At 34.8% G+C, this 17,883-nt stretch overlaps 2 protein-coding genes across 2 annotated transcripts; both read left to right on the plus strand.

Annotated features, from left to right (window-relative positions):
* Positions 1-2,850, plus strand: LOC116121544 (receptor-like protein EIX2). The gene has a single exon (XM_031407499.1). It carries the CDS (start codon positions 9-11, stop codon positions 1,110-1,112), a length of 1,104 nt encoding a protein of 367 aa, XP_031263359.1. The 5' UTR covers positions 1-8; the 3' UTR covers positions 1,113-2,850.
* LOC116121532 (receptor-like protein EIX2) lies at positions 1,617-8,114 on the plus strand. Its single transcript, XM_031407483.1, is given in 8 exon segments — positions 1,617-2,819; positions 2,894-2,991; positions 4,839-5,271; positions 5,701-5,773; positions 6,869-7,126; positions 7,179-7,261; positions 7,264-7,516; positions 7,645-8,114. Coding segments are annotated over 8 exon segments (2,871 nt in total).
* Positions 8,115-17,883: the final 9,769 nt, after the last annotated feature.

The following is a 17,883-nucleotide window of genomic DNA, read 5'->3' on the forward strand; positions in this document are numbered from 1 at the left end:
AGAGGGGTATGCAAACGAAAACCATGAGAATTGTTGTTGCCTTTCTTCTCATTACTATCAATGTTAGCTTCTGCAAAGGAAGCTCTTACATGGGTTGCATCAAAAGTGAGAGACAAGCACTTCTAAGGTTCAAGAAAGATCTCATAGATCCTATGAGCTTGCTTGCCTCTTGGAGTTCTAGTCATAGAGATTGTTGTACATGGTCTGGCATTGTCTGCAACAACTTGACAGGGCATGTCCTCGAGCTCAACCTTAGAACTCCTCCAGTAAAAGAGGCTGCATCTCCAGCCGGTTTTGAACCTGTAGAGGAAGCTCCTGAGAGCTCAAAATTGGGCGGTAAGATAAATCCTTCTTTGCTTGATCTAAAGCATTTGCGTTCCTTGGACTTGAGTGATCATAATTTTGAAGGAATTCAGATTCCGAGGTTTCTTGGTTCTATGCACAATTTAAGATACCTTAACCTTTCTTTAAGTGATTTCCAAGGTGTGATTCCCCAGCAAATTGGAAATCTTTCTAATCTGCAATATCTAGCCCTCGGTGGCTTCTCAGATGCGAAGTTACATGCTAAAAGTTTGTGGTGGTTATCTCGTCTTTCTTTGTTGAAACACCTTGACTTGAGTGGTGTGGATCTCACCAAATCTTATGATTTGTTTGAGGTGATAAAAGCACTCCCTTCCTTAGTAGTGCTAAAATTGTCATCCTGTGGACTTCATCACTTTCCTCCCCAACCTATTGCAAATTTTTCGTCTCTTGCCACCCTTGATCTAAGTCTAAATCATTTTGAAGGTCCAATCCCTGATGGACTTCAAAACTTGACTTCGCTTATAAATCTTGACTTATCTTACAATCATTTCAGTTCCTCTATACCTGATTGGTTGAATAGATTTAGCCATCTAGAAGACCTTTTTCTTCAGGCAAATATGTTTGAAGGTGGAATCCCAAAATCGATGGGAAGGCTTTGCAACTTAAGGTCAGTCTCTATCTCAGGTCTCAACTTAAGCCAATCAATATATGAAGTACTTGATATTTTCTCAAAATGCGCTTCAGATGCTCTAGGGTTTCTTGATTTGAGTGACAGTCAACTTTTTGGTCAACTGACCAATCAACTTTGACAATTTAAGAAATTGCAGACACTTGCTCTATCAGACAATTCTATTTCTGGTCCGATTCCATCGTCCTTAGGAGAACTTTCGTCCTTGAAATATCTTTATCTTCCCAACAACAAATTAAGCGGAACTCTTTCTGAAATCCATTTTTCAAATCTGACAAAACTGTTAGAATTTGACGCATCTCAAAATTCTCTCATGTTGACAGTCAGTCCTCAATGGATACCTCCGTTTAAACTTATGTTTTTAGGATTAAGTTCTTGCCATTTAGGGCCTCTTTTTCCATCTTGGCTTCGTTCACAAAGGAGTTTGCTTTATCTTGATATATCCAACTCAAGCATTTTTGACACCATTCCACAATATTTATTTAAATTTCCATTAAAATTTTTAAATCTCTCTCACAACCAAATCTATGGGGAAATTCCAAATTTAACCGAGTTTACTAACCTTCATTCGCTTGACTTAAATTCGAATAATTTATTCGGTAGGTTACCCCTTATCCCGTTTAATATGTCTTCGCTTGATCTTTCCAACAATGCTTTTTCAGGATCAATTTTCCATTTCCTGTGTAATGAGATGAATGAGACAAAAAGTTCGATGCAAATACTCATCCTTAGTAAAAACTTCTTATCAGGGGAAATACCTGATTGTTGGTTTAATTGGAAAAATTTAGAAGTCCTGAATTTAGATTACAATCGTTTCACTGGAAACCTTCCTACCTCTATTAGGACTTTAAGTTCTCTTCTATCATTAAACCTTCGTAAAAACCACCTTTTGGGAGAAGTATTTGTGTCGTTTCAAAATTGGACAGAGATAGTCAAACTTGATCTTGGTGAAAATGAGTTTGTTGGGGACGTCCCAGTGTGGATGGGAGAAACATTTTCAAGAATGCAGATTCTGATCCTCCGATCAAATAAGTTTAACGGTCTTTTACCTAGGGAACTTTGCCATCTCAGTTCTCTACAAATCCTTGATCTTGCAGATAACAATTTTTTTGGAACTATACCAAGATGTGTTAGCAACTTCAGCGAAATGATAATATTGGGTACTTCTCAACCAGAACTAGAATATGCATCTGATTCAGATTATTATCTAGGTTATATGGAGGGTGCATCAGTTATGAATAAAGGTGAAATGGCTGAATACAGTATAATTTTGGAGCTTGTGAGAATTATAGACCTTTCCAAAAATAACTTTTCCGGGGAGATTCCTATTGAAGTGACAAATCTTGGAGCACTGCAGTCACTAAATCTGTCACACAATTCTTTTATTGGGAGAATCCCAGAAAACATTGGTGCTATGGTATCCCTAGAATCTGTTGATTTATCTGGAAATCAACTATCTGGTGAAATCCCATCAAGCATTTCGAAGTTGACGTTTTTGAGTCACTTGAATTTATCCAACAACAACTTGTTTGGAAATATTCCTTTAAGTACTCAACTGCAAAGCTTGAATGTATCTTGTTTTACTGGCAATAAACTTTGTGGTCCTCCGCTTCCTAATAATTGTGCAGTGACTGTTCCAACACCCAATGATCAAAACAGAGGAGAGAAAGACCGTAATGAAGATGAAGTGGATTGGTTCTATGTAAGCATGGCACCTGGATTTGTGGTGGGATTTTGGTGTGTAATAGGACCTCTAGTCTTCAACAGGAGATGGAGGTACATGTATTGTCAGTTCTTGAATCGCCTCCAAGAGAAACTCGGTAGTCTTGTAAGGATATGTTACTAGAATTTTCCATTTTTCCTTTTTTTTTTTTTTTTTTTTGGGTTCTATAATGTTTGCAGTTTATCTTGAATGTGCTAAAAAGGGATAGGATCAACAGTATGAACATCTGCGATCATGAAATTAATCATATTTGTTGTGTCTTTCTTACAGACTACAGGTATTAATGCATTCATTTCCGTCTGAGTTGGACATGCAAAAGAGTTCATGAATGAATGAAAAAATTACAGAAATAAGGTAAAATCTGCTAACAAAGAAATAGAAAATGTGAAAATTAAAAAGAAATGACGAAAGAATATTTGTGGTAAATAGAACAAGAGAAATATGAAAACAAATATAATTTGAACAGAGGTGATAGCAGATATAAATGCTGATTATCAGATCTTTGAGGATCTGATTTGCCCTTAATTCATTTAATCATTCAGTTTAACTTGGCCATGGCACATATATTTCATTCCAGTGAAACAATACTCCAGTAGTGGCAGACTTACAGAAATTAAAACACAATAGACTTAAGTCCTGTCTGTTAGTGGGAGACTTAAACAAAGTAAATCATTTTGTGGAATCTTGGAAGGGACAAAAGTGAAAAAATCAAAGCTGTGTTTTGTATATGCTGTCCTCTTTTTATTGGCTTGGAGTTTACTATGGGATCTACTAAAATTTGAACTACTCTAAGAATACTATGATCTTCACTTGACTTGAAACGTATCAATTACTCTTGAGAATGAAGCCTTTCTTTCGCAATTATTAATTTACCTTTTTTTTTTTTTTTTGGCTGGGGGGAGCGGGAGGGGGGAACTTAATTCAGATGATGTCCACTTTGTTAGTGGAAGACTTATAAAAAATGAAAATTCTATAAAGTTTTCTGCAGATTAAAGTGAAATTCTTTAAATTTTTTATTTGCCACTTTCTCGACTTGTATTATGAGGTCTTGATCAGGGGACTTCACATTGACAGTTTATCAGGAGCACTTGATTTCGCATTGACATTTTTTATTACGTGTTATCAGAAAATGGCTCTGGATTTTAACTTTTGAGTCTTCTTCATGTTGGGAGCTTATTTTGTGTGTGTCAAAAAGGGGTGTAATCATTAGTGGTTGTTGATCATTTCAGATGATAAAATCTATCTTTGCATTGCTTTCTTTGTCACAAACTAAAATTATTATGGTAATGCAAACGTAGCTAATCCCTTGGCAATAGAGGTTTTAAATTCATTATTCATACACAAAGAAAGCGAAATCTTGAAATTTTTTAAAAGAAAGACTAATTGCCTATGATAATGTAAGTCTTCACTTGATTTCAGACTTATTAAATAGTTTCAAGCTGTGCAGAAGAAAGTTACATATGTTTAACTTAGAACGGTCTTTGATAATAAGATTGAATTCTTTAATTCATTTATTTATTCACCTTTTCTTCGTCATGGCATCTGATGACCTGAGTTCATTCCCGTGAAACAGTTACTCTATTAGTGGGAGACTAAAAGAAATTAAAATATAATTTGACCCATATGTAAATTATAAGAATCAAAATCTAGCCACCACAATTGCATAATGCATCCCATTGGTGATACATAACTTTTTAAAATCTTAATGCTAATTAATCATTAATTCCCCCCAAAACCATTAATGGGTTAGTGAGATCATTGAGTTTTATCAGTGGCAATAAAAAAATTATTAAGTCTCATTCTCATATCCCTTCTCTATAGTTTCTATTTGCTGGTGTATGCCAATCAAAAGTAACCATGAGTGTCATCAAATTATTGCTTTTGTTTAAGTTTCTTGCTATAGCAACAATCAAAATTATCTTTTGCAATGGAAGCTCTTATGAGGGTTGCGTCGAAACCGAGAGACAAATCTCTTTTAAGGTTGAAGCAAGCTCTTAGAATGTTTTTCCCGCAGACTAGAGTTTCTGGATTCGAATGAGAACCAACTTTTTTAGGTCCTTTCCCATCTTCTTCATGAGAACTTTCATCATTGGAATCTCATGATCTTTTGTATAACAATCTCAGTGGAACTCTTTCTGAAGTCCATTTTGCCAATCTCACAAGATTGTCCATTTTTGAAGTGACAAAACTTGGAGCATTGAAGTCATTGAATTTGTCGCACAATCTTTTCATAGGAAGAATTCTTGAGAGTATTGGTGTTCTGACACTATTAGAGGCCCTTGATTTATCTGGAAATCAGCTTTCTGGAAACATCCCACAAAGCATGTCAAATCTAATGTTTCTAAGTCACTTGAGCTTATCAAATAACAATTTGACTGGGATAATTCCCCGGAGCATTCAGTTACAGGGCTTCGATCCATCATGTTTCAATGGCAATGAACTTTGTGGACCTCCGCTGCCCAAAAATTGTGCTATGACTTCTGATACTGGAGCTAATGAACATGAAGTTAGCTGGTTCTACATAAGCATGGCAATTGGATTGATGAGTTTATGGGACGTAATAAGTCCTTAACTTGTCTCTTTAGAGAGATTTAGATTTTTTTTTTTTTTTTAATTATCTTTTGTTAGACAGCTTTTTGAAACTAATATGGTTGTGTTGTAAGAAAATATTTCTGGTTATTTTACGTTTGGACCCAAATCTGTTTTCGTGTTGGATCATTGGAGCAATTGAATTGATGAATATTTGTGCATACAACAAAAATCTCTACTTAATCCTCTGTTTTGAACAGAGCTTGAAACAGGGGAGCCTGGAACAGAGTGATTTTGTTTCTCTTCTTTAAGTGTTTTGTTACTTAAACTTAAACTTTTTGTTTATTAATAAATGATCCCAATATAAATGCTGGTTATCAGATCTTTGAGGATCTTTGAGACTTTATAAGAAATTATACAAGTCTCTGAAGGTAAAAAATCTTCTTTCTTAATGTAGGTCCCATTCCCCATAAACTTCTTCTTCCAAGATGTTTTACAGGTTTTTCCAAGGACCCATCTGAACTTGGCAGGTGATTTTTATTCAGGTTATTGTTATTTCCTTTCAATTCTCCGTTCTAAATAAAGCACAAAACAGGAGATGCGAATTTCGTTTTCGGGACACTTGCTACTCTGCAATGCCAAAAGCCTAATCTGAAACTGTTCAAAGATACATATTCTTTCACTTAAATGATATATTAAACTTGAAGGAGGGGTTACAAAAATCAATTAAAACTTTGATACTTTTCTATTGTAAGCTTTATTGACTAATTACATGTATACTGTGAGGTCCTACTTTTCAGACTTCTGCTCCAGATGAGCAATTTAATTGATCATTCATGAGAAGTTCCATGGATGAATAGATTTACTCGGGTCAGCTGAATAGGATTTGACTTGGAGTCTACGTACTTTATTAATGTGAATGATTGAAAGTAATTGGATGGATGAAAAGTTGTAGCTGTCTCTGTAGCATGAAATGTCGCCCATGATACTTTCTATTTACTTTATAAATAACTACTATTTACTTTATAAATAACTACTAGTGCCAAGCATTACACATGGTATTGACATTTTTTTTTTTTTTTTCATGGGTTCTGATGAAGTGAATTCAGTCTATTGAAATAGTATTCTATTAGTAGAAGACTTGAAGAATTTAAAATATAATTGAGTTGAAGTCCACTCTGCCAGTGGGAGACACAGAGAAATAGAAGTCTATAAAGTATTCTGCTAATTCACTTATTTCCTACCTTTCCAAATTGCATTCTATGGATTGATTACGTGCAATTGACTCTGATTTAAGTCCCGTCTGTTAGTGGAGACTTGTAGAAATTAAAAGTCGTAAAAGTTTTCTACAATTTTTTGCTACTTCTCTCAAGTGCACGAAACAGGGGATCTTGGAGCCACCCGGCCCACTGACATCTTTAAAATCCTGATGTTATGAGTAAAGATCAAAGAAATTTCCTACAAGTTTTAAAATTGATTTCTGGACAAACTAGTTGGATGGTTTAGTGGATCCTAAGATAGGTGGAATAATGAGAAAAGGTTTACCTAGAAACTCTATAAATAGCAGGCGACTAAGAATAATAATCTCGTTCACAATTCCTCTTCCATAAACTTTTCCTATGCAGAAGAAAACCATGAGAATTTTTCTTGCCTTCTTTTCATTGTCACAACCCTCAACATTAGCTTCTGCGGAGGAAGCTCTTGCCGGGGTTGCATTGAAAGTGAAAGACAAGCTCTTTTAAGGTTCAAGAAAGATCTGATAGATCCTTCCAACCGGCTTGCCTCTTGGACTTCTGGTCATGGAGATTGCAGTACATGGTCTGGTATTTTCTGTGACAACTTGACAGGACATGTCCTCAAGCTCAGATTTAAGAACTCCTCCAGTGAAAGAGGATGATGCATCATCTCCAGCTGAATCTGATGCTCAATATGAAGCTCATGAGAGGTCAAAGTTGCACGGTAAGATAAATCCCTCTTTGCTTGATTTGAAGCGTTTGCGTTCCTTGGACCTGAGCGATATAATTTTGAAGGAATACAGATTTCCAGATTTCTTGGTTCTATGCAGGATTTAAGATACCTCAATCTCTCTCAAAATCCCTTTCAGGGTATGATTCCTCACCAACTTGGAAATCTATCTAATTTGCAATATCTTTGTCTAGGTGATTCCTGGGGATATATGCTATTTGTTGAAAATTTTTGGTGGTTATCTCATCTTTCTTTCCTGGAACACCTTGATTTGAGTGTGGTTCTTAGCAATTCCTCTGATTGGTTGCAAGTGATACACACTCTACCTTCGTTAGTAGTGTTAAAATTATCAAATTGTCAACTCCACCACTTTCCTCCCAACCCAATGAAAATTTTTCATCTCTTGCCACCCTTGATCTTAGTCTAAATAATTTTGAAGGTCCAATCCCTGATAGACTTCAAAACTTGACTTCCCTTAGACATTTGGATTTATCTCAGAATAATTTCAGTTCTTCTATACCCGATTGGTTGTATAGATTTAGCCATCTAGAAGTCCTTCTTCTTGCGGAAAATAGCTTGACAGGCATGATTCCGGCTGCTTTCGGAAACCTGACTTCTATCACGAGACTTGATCTATCGTATAATATGTTTGAAGGTGGAATCCCAAAATCGATGGGAAGGCTTTGCACCTTAAGGTCAGTCTCTATCTTAGTTGTTGAATTAAATCAAGAAATATTTGAAGTTCTTGATATTTTCTCTAAATGTGCTTCGGATACCCTGGAGTTTCTTGATTTGAGGTGTAGTCAACTTTTTGGTCAACTGACAAATCAACTTGGACAATTTAAGAAATTGTATGCACTTCTTCTGGGATCCAATTCTATTTTTGGTCCAGTTCCATCGTCATAAGGAGAACTCTCATCCTTGCAAGTTTTTTAGCTTTCCAACAGCAAATTAAACGGAACTCTTTCTGAAATCCATTTCTCAAATCTCACAAGACTGTTAGACTTTGAAGCATCTGGAAATTCACTAATGTTAAAAGTCTCTCCTCATTGGGTTCCTCCATTTAAACTTCAAGTTTTAGGATTAGGTTTATGTCATTTAGGGCCTCAATTTCCATCTTGGCTTCGTTCACAAAGGAATTTGTTTTATCTAGATTTATCCAACTCAAGCATCATAGATACTATGCCAATATATTTATTTAAATTTCATTTAGCATTTGTAAATCTCTAACACAACCAAATCTATGGGAAGGTTCCAAATTTAACCGACTCCAGTGAACTTGATTTGCTTGACCTGAATTCAAATAATTTATCGGGTCCTTTACCTCTCATACCGTTCAATATGTATGTACTCGATCTTTCCAACAATGCTTTGTCAGGATCAATTTTCCATTCTATATGCAATGAGATGAATGAGAAAAGAAGTTTGATGCAGCTATTCATCCTTAGTATAAACTTTTTATCTGGAGGATTGCCTGATTGTTGGATGAATTGGCAAAACTTAAAAGTCCTAAATTTAGAGAACAATAGATTTACGGCAAACCTTCCAACTTCTATTGGGTCTTTGTTGCGAACCTACTCTGTTTTGTTTACTCAATCATCCACAATTTTCCAACATCAAGTTACTCAACCATTGATTGTAAATAATCTAACATTCAGAATCTCAAATATGTAATTCCTAGTAAAATCTGAGTTACATTCAAGTATGGATACACCCCAAATACCAAAATTTAATTAACAAACAGCAAGGAAAAATAAATGAAACTAATACGCTGGACTTCGAGGGCCAGCTACCTCCCCTTTTTCTCAATTCTTCTCTGATGCCTTTTCAACCTCTGCTGCTCCCTTTTATTCACCTCCTTCTCTAACGGAATTTCAGTTTCAGCCTCTTATCTGTTGCCACCTGTTGATTCCACCTTTTTGCTTCTCTCACACTTTAGTTGTTCCCTTTTATCACAATTGATTCCCTGGTGCCTCTTCCCACGCTTCTTATTATAAACCCTCACTTCACGTGTTGTAGCAGTCTTTAAGTTCTCTTCAATCATTAAATCTTCGTAAAAACTACCTATTTGGTAAAGTACCTGTGTCACTTCAAAATTGTTCAGAGATAGTCACACTTGATCTTGGTGAAAATAAGTTTACTGGAAATCTCCCAGTGTGGATAGGAGAAAGAATTTCAACAATGGAGATTCTCATCCTTCGATCAAATAAGTTTAGCGGTCTTTTCCCAAGGGAACTTTGCCGTCTTAGTTCTCTACAAATCTTAGATCTTGCTAATAACAACTTATTAGGAACCATACCAAGATGTATCAATAATTTCACTAAGATGACGAAAATGGTATCTTCTGGACTAGAATTATAATATGAATCTTATGCATATGTTGATTCAAGTTATGTGGAGCATGCCTTACTTGTGAATAAAGGTGAAATGCCTGAATACAGTACAATTTTGAATCTTTAGAGAGTTTTCGACCTTTCAAAAAGTAACTTCATTGGGGAGATTCCGATGGAAGTGACAAATCTTGTAGTGTTGCTGTTAGAGTCATGAAAGTGATTCTATTTTGGTGATAAAATGACCGTATGTGTGATTAAAATGAAATTATATTGAGGCAATTAAAGAATTTATGAATTTATCCACGAAAAATCGCATCCTAATGTTTTCTTATGAATTTAGCATATTTGGAATGAATTTGGAAATGGTGTGAGTTGATATTAGGTTGTGGTTTATGGATTAGGGGTGATTTTGTCTCATTTATGCTATTCAGGGGTAAAAAAGGCATGTTTTCAAGGGGTTGATTTTGTCACTCTTGAATCATGTAGGCACCACATGTAATTTATCACATTTTGTATAAAAATGAAGTGAAAGGTCGCAGATTGGTGGCTGCCGCCCACCAAAACCCTTCACCTTCTCTGATCAAGCTCTGACGTGCATCTCCGACGATCTTCCATCTTCCAAAATCACCTCCTTCACAAACCAAGGCCAGACAACAGTTCACCTCCCCAAGTCACGCGACTCTTCAACTTCCCAGGCCGTTTTTGCCATTTTCTAGTGACGGTTCGACTTGCCGAGTGTTGGGTCATCTTCCCCTAGTGCCATCTCACCTTCCTCAAGCTTCCTTGCCACCGATTTGGTCGTTTTCCAACGTGAATCAACACTTCCCAAGACGTGACTCTTAGACTTCCCCACGTGTTTTCGCTCCTTTTCCAGTGTCGTCGTCTCAACTTCCTAGCCACATAGACGGACTCCCCAGCTCGAGAGCTTTCTCCCCATACCTTGGATCTCCATTCCGCCACCAGTCGTCGAGAACCACCGTTGAACACTAACGTTTTCTAACAAGTTGTGTCCCTTCATCTTCCAAGTGTTTTCATTGTCTCCTCTAGCCACGAAGCACGCCATCTGTTGTCAGTTATGTCCTCTTTGCCATGACTAGCTCCATTCTCGACGTTCTAGCTAGGGATGGGCAGGGGCCGAGGACCCCTCACTCCGGCCCCAGCCTGAAAGCCCAAGGGGATTCCATAGTCCCGGCCCGTAGCCTGAATGGGGAATTCGGGGGATGCCCTAATTAGGCTCGACCCCCCAAACGGGGAATCCCCATTTGGGGTAATTTTTTAAAAAATTTTAATGATTTAAAAAAAATTATTATGATTTATTATAATTAGTTAAACTATTAAAATTATAATTATGATACATTGTACATATATGTAAGTATATTATATGTTAATGGTATAATATTATGTATTATTGTATTAAGTAACAAGTATTAACATATGAATATACGATACTACGATTACAGATAATAACATATTATATATAATGTATAATATATAATATATAATATATTATAGTAAATTCTAAATAAATTATACCATATATATTATAATGTCTCATTAATATTCTAAATAATACATAATGTATTACATATGATACATTATACATATATATTATAATAAATTCTAAATAAATAACTACCATAATATAACAAGGGCAATTAGGTAATGGAATTGAAATAATTATTCAATGAGAGACAAAAAAAAAATTATAATGATTTATTGATTTATTATAATTAATCAAAATATCAAATGATATATTATACATAAATAACATATATATTATGTTTATCAAATGATACATTATACATATATAACATATTTGTTATGTATTACAAATATTTATAATGATTTATTATATTTAATCTAATTTTATTTATTACCTATTTGTATATGGTTTCATAAATTACTCACATAATTATAATTAGTTCTTGTATAATTTATGATTTTATTGATTGATTTTCAACTATTAAAATTAATATAGGATTAAATGGTTAAAATTAATTATTATTATTATTATTATTATTATTATTATTATTATATTGTACGGGGTAGGGACAGGTCGGGCTGGGCCGGGGTAAGACCAATCCCGTCCCCGAATTCGGGGACCAATTTTCAGCCTGAGCTCGACCCAAATCCCAAATAATTCGAGGAAACTCCACCCAGTTTGGGCCAGGTCGGGATGGGCCTCCACGTGGACATGTATTATGCCCATCCCTAGTTCCAGTCTTCGTTGACACCACCATGAGCGGCTGAGCTCCCGGTTGCCTGTTACGGTATAGGCAAGATCAGAATCGACACTCATGGATCTTCTCGGCAGTTCTTGACTGGTTGGATGAGCCCGAATGTTGGACATTTGGTTAAGTTTCTTGTATTCATATTATATTTGCTTTTGTTTCAGTTTGTTTGCGATCTATTAATATTATTCTGATGCTTGACGTGCTGAATTGATAATGTCCATTGAGAACGTTTGTTGATATACAACTTTTCGCATAATTGAATGTTGGTTTGAGATTATTGAATGTTGATTATGGCTTTAAATTACTTCCATACTGATTGCAATCAAGTTGCATTAGTGTTTAATATAATTTCTACTAGGAATGCATTCGTTGTGTAATTGGTTGATTGGATGATATAAGTTGATAGGTTGCCCTTGTTAGCATTGTACCAACTAGTGGTGTTTAATGGTTTAACGTTTTTTCGTTAGTCAATGATAATCTTTAATCAATTGATCTGTAACTAAGACAACGGGGATACATGAAAGATTATATTTGGATTGCCGGGAGATGTTTTTATTGATTTACCTAGCCTTGTAGGTTTAGGAAATTGAAGAGCGAGGAAAGGAATTGTGAGAGTTGGTCTTGAGTTGAACCGAATCCGTAGCGGTAACACTGTCAATATTGTGTTTTAGTTAGCAATTTATTTGATGTTTTTAATTTCTTGCAATTAATTAGTTTCCTTAGTTTTAATCAATCAATTTGCCAATTTCCCTTTCGTTAACTCAAATATACATTAGGTCATTAGCCTTTACTCCCTGTGGATTCGACCCTTCTTACTGCTAACTACGGTACTTATATTTAATTTTGTGGTCGTGACGACCGATTCGACATTTGTAGTCATTGAATCTATCTCACAATTCTTTTATTGGGAGAATCCTAGAAAACATAAGTGCTATGGGATCACTAGAGACTGTTGATTTATCTGGGAATCAACTTTCTGGTGAAATCCGATCAAGCATTTCAAAGTTGACATTTTTTAGTGTCTTGAACTTATCCAACAACAATCTAGCTAGGAAAATTCCTTTAAGCACTCAACTGCAAAGCTTTACTGCATCTTGTTTTACTGGCAATGAACTTTGTGGTTCTCCACTTCCTAATAATTGTGCAGTGACTGACACCCAATGATCAATGTAGAGGAGAGAAAGACGGTAATGAAGATGAAGTGGATTGGTTCTATGTAAGCGTGGCAGCTGGATTTGTGGTGGGATTCTAGTGTGTAATATGACCTCTAATCGTCAACAGGAGATGAAGGTACATGTATTGTCAATTCTTGAATCGCCTCCAGGGGAAACTCACTAGTCCTTTTAGGATATGTTACTAGAATTATTTTTTTTATTTTTTTTTTTTATTATTATTTTTTTTAATCTTTGAATGTTTGGAGCTTATGTATTTTGTATTTGCTACAAAGGAATGTGACTAGTGGTTATGATCTTTGAGATCAAGAAATCATATCTATATTCATTTCCAATTGAGTTGGGAATGCAAAGTTGAATAGTGGTCCACCACTTTCTGATAGTTGTACTATGACTATTCCAATACCAAAGGATGAAAAAAAGACGAGAGAAAGATGGTAATGAAGATGAAATAGACTGGTTCTATGTAAGCATGGCACTTGGATTAATTGTAGGATTCTGGAGTGCAATAGCTCCTCTGCTTGTCAACAGAAGAGGCTGTGTTGTAACAAAATTTCACTAGATTTTTGTTTTCTGTTTCGGTCATTTTCATGTATGGAGCTAATTTTGTGAGTGCTGAAATGAGATGTGAGTACTAGTGGTTGTTGAACATTTCAGATAATGAAAATCATGTTTGCTTCATTTCAGGTAATGAACATTCGGTCATTTAACTATGCAAGATGTGTGTTAATGTAGCCTTGCTAACACAGCCATGACTCAACAGCCAGAAATGAAATAGATTTTTTATTTAATTGGGCACAAAAATCTTTAATTTCTGATATGGATAAACAAAAAATTTACGTAACAAAATGTAATAAACAAAAGAAAGAAAAAAATTGAAAAGAAAGATTTGTCTATGAATCTATCATACTGCAGTGTTCACTTGATTTCAGATTTGCTAAATTTGTTTGAAACCGTAGAAAAACAAAGCTGTTATTTTTTTACATATTTACTTCTAAAATTATGTGAAATGCTTCTAGTTTTCCAGGTCTATCAACAACCATTGACTTAGACTTTTGTGTTTGGAAGAATTTACTTCTAAAATTATGTGAAATGCTCCTAATTTTTTCCGGGTCTGTCAACAACCATTGACCTAGACTTTTGTGTTTAGAAGATTTTACTTCTAAAATTATGTGAAATGCTCCTAATTTTCCAAGTCTATCAACAACCATTGACCTAGACTTTTGTGTTTAGAAGACTTTACATCTAAAATTATGTGAAATGCTCCTAATTTTCCAGGTCTATCAACAACCATTGACCTAGACTTTCATGTTTGGAAAGAATTTGTTTCTAAAATTAATTATGTGAAATGCTCCTAATTTTCCAGATCTATCAATAACCATTGACCTAGACTTTTGTGTTTAGAAGATTTTACTTCTAAAATTAGGTGAAATGCTCCTAATTTTCCAGGTCTATCAGCAACTATTGACCTAGACTTATGTGCTTGGAAGTATCTTATAGGGAGGCCCATCTACTCAATATAATCTTTTTTCTCCAACTATAAAAAAATAAAAATATTTTCCTTAATTAAAAGAAAGAAACTATAGGGACAATGTGTAAGTTTCTAAAAATAGTTTTTTACCAAACTGAATCTTCTAAATAGAATTTGAAAATTAATGCTCCACAATCTTATTTTCCAAGGAAAAAGATTACCTTAATTTAATCAACTATAATTAAGACATATTTCATTGATATTGTACATATAAATTAATTTATGCAAATTAAATGATAATCAAGTATCATATCTTCAAAAGCAAGTAATCCACCCATATATATTATATAACCATTTTGTTTTTTATTATCAATTTTATTTTTAAAAACTAATTTGAAAAATAATACAAGGTGCTTCCTTAGTGATGTTATTAGATCTCAATTATTAAATATTTAAAATTATATTTTCTTTCTTGGAATCAAAGTTTGAATAATTGGCATGATTGTAATTAGTAACTCTGTTTTAGAAGACTTTCAGTCAATGCTATTCCAAAAATTGTATTTAGTAACTTATTATAGATAATATCTATTGATTCAAATAATTAGATGGAGAATTATGGGCTCATCGATTTGATAAAAACAAACAATACTGTTTTACCTCCTTTAGCATTCCGTCAATCTCAAAGTGACCAGATTTCCAAACCGTTTTAGGAGCTAGACTTTAAACTTTGAATAAGCGATGATCTAAAAAATTATCCTTGTCTATAATTTCTAATCACTATTTTCTCATTGTTCAAAATTTCAATTTTATTGACTCAATAATGAATCAAACTATCTTATGAATTTCCACAAATACGCTTTTGATCAAAGACCATAATTTGTTATTTTTTTGAAAAATTAGGCCTAGAAGTACCCATAGTTATGCTGTATTATTTGTCTACGAATGATTTGGAAAATCTGAGACTGGTTGCTTTTTGTTTGTTGTTTTTTTGCTTTTTCAGTTAAATTTAATGTTATTTTCTAATTTCATGAAAGTTAAATTTAAATTTCATATGGTTTATTATGCAGAAAAAGAAAAGAGTCCCCATGGCATTTCAAAGAGGTAACGGCAGCACCCTAACAGTTACTACACTGTTACTGAACACTGTTACAAGATCCAAGTGTGCTAATGCAAAGCCCCGTTTATTGTTGGCAACTGTCAGGTGTAACTTGTAATTTTTTCGATTGGTTAGGACTTGATAGAAATCTGGTTCATAAGTGTAATTTTATTTATTTATTTTTTTTTTCGATCATTAAATTGTTGAGGTGGAAGTGGTCCACTTGAATAGAGTTAGGCTTATTTTTGGAAAATTTTTTAATATCTAAAAGATGTATTTTGGAGAAGAGTGTTAACATTATTATATTAAAAAAATAGTACCCAAAGCACACATTTTATTATTTGTCTACCAGGTAATGTGAGAGTAATTGGTTGCATTTTGGGTTAGTTAAAAGTTGAATTATGAAAGACTACATCATTTTAATGGAAGATTTAATTTCTATCAACAACCATTGATCTTGTCGTGTGCTAAGCAAAGAAAGAGAACAGATCAGTTTCTGAAATGGAACAGGCACGAGAAGCACATCAACTAACTAACTTACTATTCAAAATTCAGTTAATATTTAGCTCATGAAGACTTGAACGGAAAATGTTACAGAAGCTGTTAAAGTTCTATACCTTCTAATGGTAGCCTCAAGTTCCGTTAGTCATCCGTTAGTTACTTAGAAAATGAATAGGTGATAAACATCATCTAATATTGTCTATTCTTTTAGGGGTCTCAAGGGACATTAATAAGCTGTTTTTGTTTTGGTAACTCGCAAATAGAATGTTGGAGCATTGTTGTCATTAAATTTGTCACAGAATTCTCTTACGGGAAGAATTCCTAAGAATATTGGAGCTATGGGATCATTATTCTCAATTGATTTCTCTGCAAACCAGCTTTATGGTGAAATCCCACAGAGTATTTCAAGTTTGTTAATGTTGAATCATTTGCACTTATCTTATAACAACTTGAGTGGGAGAATTCCTTTAAGCACTCAACTTCAAAGCTTTGATGCATCCTACCATATTGGCAACAAACTTTTGGACCTCCACTTCCTAATTGCACTGACGATACTATTTCATAGCCTTTACCTGACCACAAAAATGGAGAGGAAATTGACGATTATGGAGATGAAGTGGATTTGTTCTATGTAAGCATGGAGCTTGGATTTGTGGTTGGCTTCTAGAGGTTTATAGGTCCTTTATTAATCATCAGAAGATGAAGGTTTATATATTGTGATTTCTTGGACTCCCTTGGTTACATGTTTTATAGCGTTGTAAGAAAGTGTTAGTAAAATTTTTCTGTGAAGCTATGTCAGTTTATGTACTTCAATTATCAAATGAAGAGTTATAATAAATGTGGGAACTCTAGTTCGTGTGTGTGTGCGATTGAAGGTGTAATTTGAAGTATAATTTTGCACACACGTAAAAGAATGGATCAACAAAATGATGTTGTCTTCAAACAGAAGATATACTCTACGTCTTGTGACCTAAGGTTGTTATTTGTCTTGTTAAAGTGGAAGCTTGAAACAGCGTCATTTTGGGTAAAGGAACACGACATCGTTTTGGACAAATAACCGGGATGATTTTAGACCACAGGATGCACTCCAGATTCAACGGCCAGGATCAGTCTCTTAGTCAACCATATATAAACTCTTGTTTTGCTTAGAATCGAGGGACACACACATTATTAGGGTTTTTTCTCTTTGGGCGATTGAGAGAGTTAGGGTTGTGAGTTTTCAGATTGTTCGTGTAATCAGTTCAAGTGGTTAGGGGGATTAATCATTCGGGAGAGAGTGTTGTTCTCTCGGGTTAGAGGTACTTAGAGGGTATCTTGTTAGGCTGATTGCAGGTTGTATTTGTGTACATTTGGGGTTGTCGAATCTGTGTAATCTTGGTTGTTCTTGAAAGTGCAGCGAGCTCATACCGTTCCTGAGCTCAACGTGGATGTAGCTTATCCATAAAATGATAAGTGAACCACGGTAAATCGTGCTTTGGTTGTGTGTGTGTGGTTTAATCTTGAATCTTGTTGTGGTTTGCTTGTGTTGGTGAATAGATCTTCTTAGACTCAAGTTATAACAGTGGTATCAGAGCCATCTTTCGTGAAATTAGGGTTTCGTGAAATTAGGGTTTCGGGAAATTTGGAGTTTTCGAATTACTGATTCCTGTGAGTCTCCAAATTGGATCTAGGGTTTCAAATCTTGGCCAAGGTCTAAGGGTATATCGACTGGAAACCAGAAATAGCCTTAAAAACTGCCTAGCAGTATTTGGCAACCTCTGGTGTAACAATGCCACGTACACCTTAGACAATTGTTCCCCTCTGTTACAGAAAAATGAGTACTACCCGTATGGAGATCTCCCAATATGATGGGAAGATCGATTTCGGGA

The sequence above is a fragment of the Pistacia vera genome, unplaced genomic scaffold, assembly GCF_008641045.1.
Source record: "Pistacia vera cultivar Batoury unplaced genomic scaffold, PisVer_v2 Contig993, whole genome shotgun sequence".
NCBI lineage: Eukaryota > Viridiplantae > Streptophyta > Magnoliopsida > Sapindales > Anacardiaceae > Pistacia > Pistacia vera.

Coding starts and splice junctions, on each gene's coding strand:
- LOC116121544 (XM_031407499.1), top strand. CDS start 9: ATGCAAACGAAAACCATGAGAATTGTTGTTGCCTTTCTTCTCATTACT.